The sequence below is a fragment of the Gracilinanus agilis genome, chromosome 2 (assembly GCF_016433145.1).
Source record: "Gracilinanus agilis isolate LMUSP501 chromosome 2, AgileGrace, whole genome shotgun sequence".
Taxonomy (NCBI): domain Eukaryota; kingdom Metazoa; phylum Chordata; class Mammalia; order Didelphimorphia; family Didelphidae; genus Gracilinanus; species Gracilinanus agilis.
The window spans coordinates 721619957-721631153 of record NC_058131.1 but is presented as its reverse complement, the minus strand read 5'-3'; the positions used below and the strand labels follow the sequence as shown (position 1 = coordinate 721631153).

Genomic DNA, 11197 nt, shown 5'->3' with positions numbered 1-11197 from the left:
GGGGAAGGGGGGAGATGTCCCCCCCCCCCGTAGAAAGCAGGGGGTGTGCTGGGCAGGCAGTTCTGGGATTATGTCTGACCTGCCCAGAGACAGGCGAAGAGATGACAGAGCAGAGACCGGAGGGTCCCACACCTTGCCTGGGGTCCCAGCATCCCCCAAACTCTGGAGACCACTGCCCGAGCCGTCCACCCTGGGGATGTCCTAGAATAGCCCCCGTGCCTGGCAGGCCGAGGGGGCAGAGCTCCCTGCCTCTCGTCATGACCCACCACAGGGGACGGGCCACAGCTTGAGGGATGCCAAGAAGAGCCATTCAGGGAGGTGGTGATCTGTGTGTGCCCATGTCTGTGCCAGACAGCACAGACACGTCCCACGAGCTTTCCCACGGCCTCAGCCCGGTGATAGACGATCCCTCCAGCCCCAAAGCCAAGCAGGCTCACGGGGACCCACTATTTCAGTGGGGGAATCCCCAAAGAGCTCGGCCCCACGGACGCTGCGTCCCAGATCTAGACCAGCAGTTACCCAGATTCTCTAGATGTTTAATGCGCACCCTAAGAGAATTTAGAGGCTGCCTGTGCTTGGGTAAGCCTTCCCTCGGCCATCGCACCGGTTCTAATAGCGGATGGCTGGCTGCCTGGAGACAGGAGCTCCTGGGTTCCCATCTGGCCTCAGACACTTCCTGGCCCGCACTGCCCGGCCCTCACGGCCCTCCTGCCCCAAGCTCAGAGCCAGCACTGAGTCTAAGACGGAAGGGAAGGCTGTAAAAGGTCCTTTTTGCCAAGGGCCAGCAGAAAGGACGAGGATCTTTCCGATGGACTTTGTCCCTTTTCCCCGCAGGCTGCGTGGAGAAATGGTGCAGCGACCACTTCCTGAGCCACACAGCCCTGAGGATGGCAGAGAGCATCCGAGACGAGCTCCTGGACATCATGCGGAGGATCGAGCTCCCCTACTCGGAGCCTGCTTTTGGCTCCGAGGAAAACACCCGCAACATCAAGAAGGCTCTCGTGGCCGGTTACTTCATGCAGGTGAGGCCCCGGACAGCACTGGAGGCTGAGGAGGGCCCCAGACGCTCTGACTCTGGGTAGAGCCAGGCCTGCGAGCCCTCCGAGCTGGGTGGCCACGAGTGAGTGAGAAGGCCTGGGCAGCCGACAGATGTGGAGGCAGAAGGGCCAGGGAGAGCCACACGTCCAGAGCCCTTAAGGAGGGGAGGGGATGGGATGTGCTGTTCTGGCTGCCTCGGTCTCCGGATGTCTGTGAGAAGGTGGTGGTGTGGGTATGAGGGTGTCCCCGAGGACGCAGTCTGGGCTGGGCCAGGCCAGTCACTCAGTGACTCCCCACGGAGGAGCCAAAGGGCATGTGGGGTGACCACGGGCCTCGCTCTGCCCTGCTCACTCCCGCAGATCGCTCGCGACGTTGACGGATCAGGAAACTACCTGATGCTGACCCACAAGCAGGTGGCTCAGCTGCACCCCATTTCGTGCTACTACACCATGAAGCACTTCCCAGAGTGGGTGGTCTTCCACTCGTTCAACATATCCGAGAACAACTATATCCAGATCATCTCTGAAATCTCCCCAGAGCTGTAAGTAGGGGTTTGGGGGGTGATGGACAGCTGCGCCAGCCAGGGCCCCCCTAGCAGACCACACTGTCAGATCCAGCCTGACCCATGTGGCCCCCTCCCCAAAACAGCCCCCTGTGACAGTATCCCCCAGATTAGGGAACACGTGCTGCTCCCCATGTTCCTCTTGATCCAAGCCTGATAAAATTGGGGAGCGGGGGGACAACTTCTCCAACCTCAGCCTGCTGCTCCTCCCCTAAGGGGGCACTCACTACCCCAAGAACATGGGAGTGACATGGGACCTTCAGCTGGTTAAAGGGGAAAAGGACACTGGGGGACCCCAGGGCTCCTCATTGCAGTGCAAATAAGGTGGCCCAAATGCAGTTGCTAAAGTTTGTTTTTAAAGTCTGCCTTTGCCAGAATTTTCTGGACAATTCCCTGTTTTGATACCAGATGACCAATCCATTATGAATGTGATGCTTTATTAAGAACTAATGGGACACAAGATAAAAGCTTTTTTTGAACATTTTTGGCCCAAACTAGCCAACTCGAACAACCAAAGGCAGAAGCTGTCTAAGAAAATAGAAACTCTTTATTCCCAGCACACGCATCCCTCCCCCCCCCAGACACAGGGTTGTTTCCGTGTTACAACTGCTAGCTGGCGTTACTAGCTTTCGAGGGCATCCCCCAAAGCTTCTGAAGACGGCCTTAGGAGAGATGAAGCCACCCTCGTGCCAAAGCAGGGCTTCTTTGGCTGGGTCTGAGAACATGATCTCTTTAAAGTCAGCATCACCAGTTTCCTTACTCCGTCCTCTGAAGGGGGGGATGCTCCAAAAGGTGAAGGGCTCTCCCCAAAAGGCAGACAGGCCAAGAGCGCTGAGGTGGCTGCTTTGAGACTCGAACCCTGACCATTCCCTGCCTGCCAAGATGAGCCTCCACAAGCATCCCCTCCCTTATTCCTGCCTCAGAGCCTTTCAGAAAAGGCCCCAAGTTGGTCTCTGGTGCACTCCAGGCCCAGCCTTGGGGCCTGGAAGCAGATGCCTGACCCCAGAGCGGAGAAGAGCTCTAGGCTGGGGGCTAGTCCCCGCCCTACAGTGCAGAGCCTGAGCTCGCGCTGCCCTCTAAAGAGCTGCGGCTCGCGCTTTCCTCCCTAGATTTATGGAGCTGGCACCGCAGTATTTCTTCAGCAACCTGCCTCCGAGTGAAAGCAAGGACATTCTGCAGCAAGTCATCAACCACTTGGCACCCATTTCCACAGCGAAGAAGGAACCGAAAAACAAAGAGAAGCTCTGCGAAGAGTGCCCTGAAGCTTCTGCTGAAGCAAGATGTGTTATCCAATGACTTTTTTACCTTAATTCTATTCAGTACCCACTGAAACAGGATGTGCAATAAACGCCCCAAAGTTAATCACTGTAACGGTTTGTCAACGCGAAAGATGTGCCGAGATTTCAGAGGCGGCACGAGGAAGCGCGAGGCCAAGATCACTTTGTACATCGTTAAAGCAACCAGAATAAACAGTTGTTGCTGTTTTTAAATTCCTAACCCGTGTCCTGTTTTCCTTTGAAGTAACGAGTCCCAAGCCCAGGGTGCGTTTGGCCCAGATGGAAAAAGATTTTCAAAAACCTATTAAGACCCTGGTGAGGGTCCCTGCAGGGGGATAAAACCTCAGACCTTATTTTCAAAACCATCAGATCTCTGATGTGAGGAGCAGCCAGGCGGCACAGGGGATAGAGTCGGGCCTGGAGCAGTCGCGAGGTCCTGGGTTCCAATGTGACCTCAGACGCTTCCTAACTGGGTGACCCTGGGCAAGTCACTTTACCCCCCCTTGCCTAGTCCTTACACTCACTCTCCTGCCTCAGAACATATACACAGTATTGATTCTAAGACAAAAGGTGGGGGTTCTAAAGAAAGTCTCCAAAGTTCATCAGAAAGCATTATAAAAAGTGGGCTAGATGGACAGATACTTCTTCAGCGTGTCCATGACTGCACCCATCTTGCTGGCTGGAAGGAGCATAACCGTCCGGAGGGGCTTCATGGGCGCATCGTCAAAAGACCATCTGCCTCCCAAGGCCGTGTCGCTCTCCTCCTGCACCGAGTAGCTGAACCTCAGAAGGGCCTCCTAGAGCAATAAGAGGGAAGTCCAGTCAGTCCACCCCCTCCCGTACTCCAAAGAAGCACAGTCCCAGTTGAGGTTAGATGCCCAGTTAGGAACAAGAACCTCTAAAGTCCTGAGCCCTGGCTCTGCTGTAAGATTCCAAGCAAGTCGCTTAGCTCAGCCTCAGTTTCCCCTATCACTGGCCCAGGCCAACCTATCGGTGTTCAGAGCAGGAAGACGTAGGTTCAGATCTTTCTGTGCTATCGCCTATGAGCTAGCTGGCCCTGCGGAGGTCATTTCTCCTTTCTATCTCTTTCTATTCTTTCCATTTCTTTTTCCTCACCTGGAAGATAAGGGGGTTGGCCTTGAAGGCCTCTCAGGTGATGGCTTAAGACTCCCGGCTATAAAAACAGCCACAGGCTTCAGGAATGATTTGGGGCCCACCATCAGAAAGGAACAGGCTTCAGGGGAGCTGAGGCCAACCTGTCCGATAAAAGGAGGCCATGAGGGGCTTAACCAAAGTCTTCAGAGACTACCATCAAATAGGCAAAGCCGATTTAAGAAAAGATTTTACTTTATAATAGACTCAGCAAACAAAGGGATGGGCTGGAGCAGGGACTTCATTCCTCTGGGAACAGCCTTGTGGGAGGAGACACCCTCCACAGGTCAATACAGGTTGGATCTTCCCAAGAGTGACTGAGGGAGGCCGCGGAGGTTATGGGGTCAGACTGAAAGCATGTGTGTCTAGAGCGTGGGTCTTCCCTACTTAGGCCATCCTCCTGGGTTGCCATCACTCCCAGTTTACAGAGGAGGAAAGGAAGGTGGCCGAGCAGGGCCAGGACTCTCACCAAGGGCTGTTTGGCCTCTAGTGGCCCAGTCACCCTTGCAACCCCTAAAAGTGCTTCCTTCCACTGGACTCAAGGGCCCAGTCTTACCTCATAGAAGAATTCCTCCTCTGCATTTGCAAACATGAGTTCTTTCTGGGGTCCATTCCCTTTCTTTCTGGAATTCTTTGAGGCCTCTTGGAATGTCTTACTGATCATGAGGTAGTAAGAGCACTTGCCACAAGGCTGGTTGGCCTGGCGAGCCTCTGTGAGCTCCTTCCTGAAAGTGAAGGACACGTGGGGGCCATCAAAGCCTGCCATAACAGAGAGGAAACCACCCCATCCTCTGCCCCAACATGCCAGGGGCACTAGTGGGACAAATGAAAATTAGACCTGCTTCCATCCAGGCATGGACAACCACCCAAAACAAGCTCCTCAGCATCAATAGGAAAGCCTCAGACCCCTGGGGTAGGTGTTCTGAGCCTGGATGGGGGATTGAAGGGGGGAGGGCGGGGTTCTCAGCAACTAAGGCACTGAGAACTGAAAACTCTCCCATTTGGGGAGGCCTTTGGATGCTGGAGAGCTGGCATCCTTATTGCCCCTAAAGCAATTAGGTTTCCGTAAATTAAAATAACTACTGGAAGGGGAGGAAAGCTGTGGTCAGATGAGATTTCCTCCTTTTTTCTAGGCAAGAAATACAGGAGGGAAAGAAAGACACATTGATTAAACACCTACTAAGTGCAAAGTGCTCTGCCGCCAGGGGCTCGACAAATAATATTCATCAGATCTTCACAACAACCCATAGGTCTTGTGATGATCCCCATTTTACAACTGAGGAAAAGTGATGTGCCCAGGGCTACCCAGCCAGTTAAGTGTCCAAAGCAAGATCTGAACTCAGGTCTGCCTGACTCCAGGCCCAGGGCTCTGTGGCAGCCCCTAGCCATTGCTAACATTTGGCCATAACTCTGCTCCCTCCTCTTCCCTACAGGAATCCCAGGTCAGCAGTGACTTGAAGGCTTCTCTCATATTTGTTTTCCAATGACAACATCTCCCATCTTATGGAGTACTAAACTGGAGGCCTAAACTCATTCTAGGAAAAAGTTGGGCAGCTCTAGCTGGCCTGGCAGACCGAGCCTAGGGTCCTGAGGCATGGGAGGAGGCCAACCAGGAAAACCCAGAAGACAAGGACTAGGTGGAGGGTAAGGAAGGGCACAGAGGCTCCCCGAGGGCAACAAAAGAATTAAAAAATAACATCAGCAGAGGGGGCACCTTTTCCTTCCCACGCACAGCTTTAAAAAGAGGCCTCCGGATGGTGGTGTTCCCTCCCCTCTCCTATCCCAAGTTGCCAATAAATCCACTTGGAGCTACACCACAAAGAGCTCAAACACCATTTAATTATAGTTATGTTTGGTATGTAAAGTCTATTTAATGCCTTTACCTTTAATACCTTCACAAAATGAAGCCAAAAGCATGGCTTTATAGTTTTCCAATCAAGGACTTCACTGTTTACGTTTGGATCTTAATTTTGAAGATACGCAGCTCTTCTTTCTACATCTGAAGGCCTGTCCTTAGTTGATGCACAGCAAAACAAAAATTTCATATGGAAAAATCTAGCACTTTCAAGTGAAAAAAAAATTAGCTAATATTTCTTCTCCAAACATAGAAGAATCATAAATTTGACTGAGTTAAAAAATATCAATTGAACAAAATACTTAAATCCTTTAAAAAGGCATCCCTGTAACATGACATAAACGGGAGTAGTATGGTGGCTCCGTGAATTGAGAGCCAGGCCTAGAGATGGAAGTTCACATCTGGTCTCAGAGGCTTCCTAGCTGTGTGACCCTGGGCAAGTCACTTGACCCCCATTGCCTAGCCCTTACCACTCTTCTGCCTTCGAACCAATACACAGGACTGATTCTAAGATGGAAGGTCAGGATTTTGTTTTAAATGATAAAAGCAGTGAATTAATTGACTACAACTAAAATTCTCCCAGTAAAGACCAACTTGAAGGCAGCATCCCTGCCAGAAGACGACAGTCCCACCACTACCATTACACCAAGCTGTTATTCAAGTCTCCAGCAGCCTTGTCTCTCTCCCTCTCTCTGCATCAACACATTCACATTTCTAAGACTATTTGGGTAAAAAATAACTGTGGTAAGAAGGCGTTTTTTGAAAGTCTCTTACTGAAGCTGCTGGTGCATGGGCAGAGCGACCTGTGGCGGGACATTAATGAATCTTTCACTTAGCAGAAAGCCCACAGGCTTAGCGGGATCATTCAGGAGTTTCTCCAGCTGTTCAACCATACTCTGCTCACAGTTCTTCTCACACAGGCTCAGAATCAATTCTTTAATTTGTTCAGCACATTCAGTACCCTGGAAACCGAAAAGAAGGTTTTCTCTATGTTAAGAGACCCACCATTTACATGAGAAAACTTGAAAGTCAGTTCTAAGTCAGTATTTCTATGCATTTGGGGCCAATTTCCTGCTATGGTCTTTAAGGGGCCTTCTCTAAGGCTCCTCTGGAGATTATTTACCGACTTCTCAAGGTAACGGCTGCCAGTTATTTACCAACCATGTGGCCAGTGAAACAGGTTTTGAAATTATAATTTCAGCCTGCCTTAAAGTCAGGAACAGCCCCCATCTCACACGGAAGCGAGAAAGGTCATTAGCAACAGCTCCAGCAAAGGGAAGAATACGAAATAAAAGACACATTCTCTCTGGCTATCACCCATTCCTAGAACTCCCTCCTCATCTTCACCCAGTACCTTTCCTGGTTTCCTTTAAGTCCCAACAAAAATCCCATCTTCTTTGCCAAATACCTCCTATTTATCCTGTCTCTGGGTTGCTTTGTAGGCATCTGCTCACACGGAATCTCCCCCATTAGACTGTAAGCACCCTGAGGACAGGCCTGTCTTTGGCCTCTTTCTATATCTCCCCAATGATTACTAAATGTCTACTAACTGCCTGAAAAACACAAGATGAAATTTGGACCCTGACTAACAAATATTAGCATTCAGCCTGCACCAGAAGCGGCCCTCAATCCAGGGCTGGCAAGCAGAAATTCAATCCAAACAAGGCAGCATGCACTATGAGAGAAGCCAACCTGTGAAGAGGCATCTCTCTTTCCTCATCCCCACCTCCCACAAAAATCCAGGCAATTGAGAACTTTCTTAGTGAAAAAGTGTTTTTTTAAGAAGGAATTACAAAAGCAGACACCACTAGAACTGGTGAGACGCCCAACAGAAAAGGCACTTCAAAAGGGGTTTAATGTAAATGGCCTCATGCTTATGAATAACCATTCAGACACGATACCGTATAGCTGACCTTTCTTTCGGTTAAGTTCAAAAGGCTTATGAAACCAAAAATCTCTTCTTCACCATCCTCGTCATCACTTTCTTCTGGAACATCCGTTTGCTATTTTAAAACAAGAGAGTTCTTAGATTTGGGTTCAGAAGAACGAGCACACAAGCAGGAGGCAGTCAAGGTGACTACCGAGGAGGCTTGGCATTCACAGAAAGACTTTATGTGGCCAATACTTCACAAGACCTTCTGCCTAAATTGAAAATCATGCCCAATAGTGAACCCCATTCTTGAATGTGTATCTCTCATATGAACATTCCTAGGCACATAAGAGCTCCCAGCATCACCCTTCTTGTACTTTGGGGGCATTATGAATAGCTAAAGAGTAATAACAAAACAACAAAAAGCACTGCTCTGACACAGGCATGGCTTGTTACAAGGAAGAAGTCAGACTGGACCTAATGTTTGGTACAAAACAAACCCGTCACATTAAGGCTTCTCCAGGTAAGAATGAGTATGATTCGGCAAACTCACGCCTTGGGAATAGCGTGTAATTAAAAAAGCTTTATTTTACACTTTTCTGTCTTTGTTCTTTTCGACTGCTAACTGCATAGACCTGATTTTGAGTGTGTTGAGTTCTATGAAACAAGGTCCTACTGTAGAAACCACTCAGAAATTCCCTTCGGGCTTTTAGAATTGTGTCATTTCGGAGCTTAAAGGTGCCCAGCTCTGGATACTGAAGTCAGAATGGTTCAACAACCTGATGAGCATCACCCACTCCCAGGGCTCCTTGAGTCCAAGTTTGACTCCTCCATTTCTAAGAAGTTATTAGGCAGAAAACAGGTTAATTTTAATTGGCATGAAAACTGGCTCACTCCACTTAATCTCTGACCTGCTCGTTTACTTCTTGTTAGATGAAATGAAAGGAACAATTACTTTTCAGACATTAACCCAGCCATTGCAATTTATGCACCTCCAGACTAGACAGCCTCCAGAGCCAAGAGCTTGGAGGTTTCCCATGTTCCAACAGAAATCAATCTTTCAGTAAAGTGATAAATAATCATATTGCTACCTCTTTCTAGGCATCAGACAAGCCACGACCTATCAGGGTCTGACATTCTCTCGCCAATCCACTTGTAACTGAATGACACACAAATACTAAAGTTCTCATTCTGGCGAGCTTCTCTCTTGAACAGATTCTCCTTCTGGTAACATGATGGGGAAAGATGGAAAGGAGAAGCAAACAAGGCTGACCCTACTTTGGTGGGGCCTGTACACCTCCCACAGCCCAGGTAATTTCCAGGACAATCCCCTGCTGCCCAGCACAACCATGATACAGAGGCCAGGCTCTGGCTAGGTGAAAAGTCATCCATATCCAGATGAAGCTGCTGGCCTTGAAAGCAAAGAAATAGAGAGATGTGGAGGGAGGAAGGTGAGAGTTGTGGCTCCAGGATTTTCTCTAAGGGAAGTTCTATAGAGGAAATTAGAAAATAATCATCTGGAATAAAAAGGTTGAAGAATCTGGGCCTGAGGGAGGATGAGCTGCTAGGAACCAGCACCTTTCCCAGTCTTGGAAAGTTTTGGCTTCTGGGAACACAGGCCAGAGTCAGTTGAGATCAAGGGAACATCTGAGCATGGAGAGCACTTGGGCAGGTCATGGCTCCTTCCTAGTGCAGAGAAATGCTGGAGGCTCTGTCTGCCAGAAGGTGCTTTAGGGCCATCTCCATAGTCTTACCTGGGTCCCCTTTATATACAAGAAGAAAGTCCATGAACGAATGCCAAGGACCTAGGCTCCTTCACCCTGCCCACATCCCCCAGCTGTGCCCTCATTCCTAAAATCTGAGACCTAACACAGCAGGGTGCTACCATTGAAGCCACCTCCTCCAAGGGTGTTCTGGGTTCCAGCCCTCCTGTCCCAGGGTTCCTTTTCTCTGCCCACATCCCCTAGCTATGCCCTCAATCTTAGAATCAGAATCCTGACACCAAGACCGGCACTCTGCCCGGTGCCACCACCTCCTCAAGAGGGTGCTCTGGGCTCCAGGCCTGCTGACCTAGAGCTCCTTTTTTTTTTTTTTAAACCCTTAACTTCTGTGTATTGGCTCCAAAACAGAAGAGTGGTAAGGGTGGGCAATGGGGGCCAAGTGACTTGCCCAGGGTCACCCAGCTGGGAAGTGTCTGAGGTCAGATTTGAACCTAGGACCTCCCATCTCCAGGCCTGTCTCTCAATCCAATGAGCTACCCAGCTGCCCCCTCTAGAGCTCCTTTTCTCTGGCAGCATCCCCTGGCTGTGCTCTACATTCTTGGAACCTGAGTCCTGACACCCAACTAGAGGGCCACCACCTCCTGGGGCACTCTGATCTCCAGCCTTGCTGTCCCAGGGCCCCCCCAAAGGTAACCCCTCTGTCCCTGACCCCCGTAAGACACCTCTCTGCTTCTCTTGGGGGCTGAGGATAACCGCAGGGCTGCACCCCTCACCTGGATGACGCTCCCGATGGGGCTCTGCTGGGCCAGGATCGCCGCCAGCTCCACCACGTTCACGGGGGCCTTCAGGAACAGCTGCAGGGACAAAGAGATTCACGGAGGGCTCCAGCCCAGCTCAAAGCTCATCACCGACCCCAAGTCCAGCCCCGCCTCTGACCTGCCTCAGCAGCTTCTGGATCCCATCACAGTCGGCCTCGGAGATAGAGCGGGCCTCGAAGTCCACAGTCACCTCCTGGGGGGACAGACAGAAATCCGGTCACCACCTAAGCTGAGCTGACCCGGAGAGCTCCCGGGCTCCGGCCCCTCCTTCCACCACGGTCAGAGAAAGGATGGGCGGGTCCTGGAGGCGGAGTCCGGGCGCTACCGCCCCGCACAGGCCACGTTAGCCGGGCTCGGCCCCCTCCCAGCTGCGAGGCACACGCCCCAAAGACGGACACGCGGCTGGGGGAGTAAGAGTCCACGCACAGAGAAGACCCCGCAGAAACCAGGAACACACGCCCCGGCCTGGCCTCAGTCTCCCCTGCCCTCCTTGTCCCCACCTGATTGACGAGCTCGTCCTCTTCGTCGTCTTCGTCCTCTTCATCGCTACCACCGCTCTCGTCTGTGTCCTCCTCCGTCGCCTCCTCCCGCTCCTCTTCCTCCTCCTTATCCTGGGCTACAAGCGGCCGTGGGTGCCGGCTGCCCAACGCGCGCCTCTTAGCCTGGGACGCCATGCTGCCCTGCTTCCCCTCCCTGTGCAACCGCTTCCGGGTTAGGTGCTTCCGGGCTGGCTCATGAATATGAGCGAGAGAGGGGGCTGGACGTGGGGGAGACCGCGGGCGGGGTTTGGGACGCAGCGAAGCCCCCAAGCTTGGGCGGGACCATCCTCGGAGCCCGCTCTGGTTCCTTGGGCATCATCTCCGCCAGGCTGAGCTACACCAGCAGCTCCCGACTCCGACTCCCC

The 11197-nt window shown here is 51.5% G+C and overlaps 2 protein-coding genes across 2 annotated transcripts in view; one reads left to right on the top strand and one right to left on the bottom strand.

Moving 5' to 3' along the window:
- Positions 1 to 3097, top strand: part of DHX32 (DEAH-box helicase 32 (putative)) — a 28420-nt gene extending 25323 nt beyond the window's left edge. Inside the window, exons 9-11 of the mRNA XM_044659240.1 lie at positions 835 to 1022; positions 1398 to 1579; positions 2710 to 3097. Coding sequence (XP_044515175.1) covers positions 835 to 1022; positions 1398 to 1579; positions 2710 to 2896 — 557 coding nt within the window. The 3' untranslated portion in view covers positions 2897 to 3097. The remainder of the gene's footprint in view (positions 1 to 834; positions 1023 to 1397; positions 1580 to 2709) is intronic.
- A 94-nt stretch (positions 3098 to 3191) lies between these two features.
- LOC123233061 (BRCA2 and CDKN1A interacting protein) lies at positions 3192 to 10987 on the bottom strand. Its single transcript, XM_044659241.1, has 7 exons — positions 10794 to 10987; positions 10412 to 10486; positions 10249 to 10329; positions 7798 to 7887; positions 6659 to 6846; positions 4586 to 4754; positions 3192 to 3674 (listed from the first exon to the last, which is right to left on the bottom strand). The coding sequence occupies exons 1-7, from the start codon at positions 10965 to 10967 to the stop codon at positions 3504 to 3506; spliced, it is 948 nt and encodes a 315-aa protein (XP_044515176.1). The 5' UTR covers positions 10968 to 10987; the 3' UTR covers positions 3192 to 3503.
- Between the last annotated feature and the right edge of the window lie 210 nt (positions 10988 to 11197).

Bases quoted from the DNA above. Each gene is read 5' to 3' on its own strand.
- LOC123233061 (XM_044659241.1), bottom strand. From the start codon at position 10,967: ATGGCGTCCCAGGCTAAGAGGCGCGCGTTGGGCAGCCGGCACCCACGG. The intron at 7,888-10,248 runs GTGAGGGGTGCA...GTTTTAAAATAG, and splicing joins CCATCGGGAGCGTCATCCAG to CAAACGGATGTTCCAGAAGA. The intron at 3,675-4,585 runs GTAAGACTGGGC...TTATTGCTCTAG, and splicing joins AGGAGGAATTCTTCTATGAG to GAGGCCCTTCTGAGGTTCAG.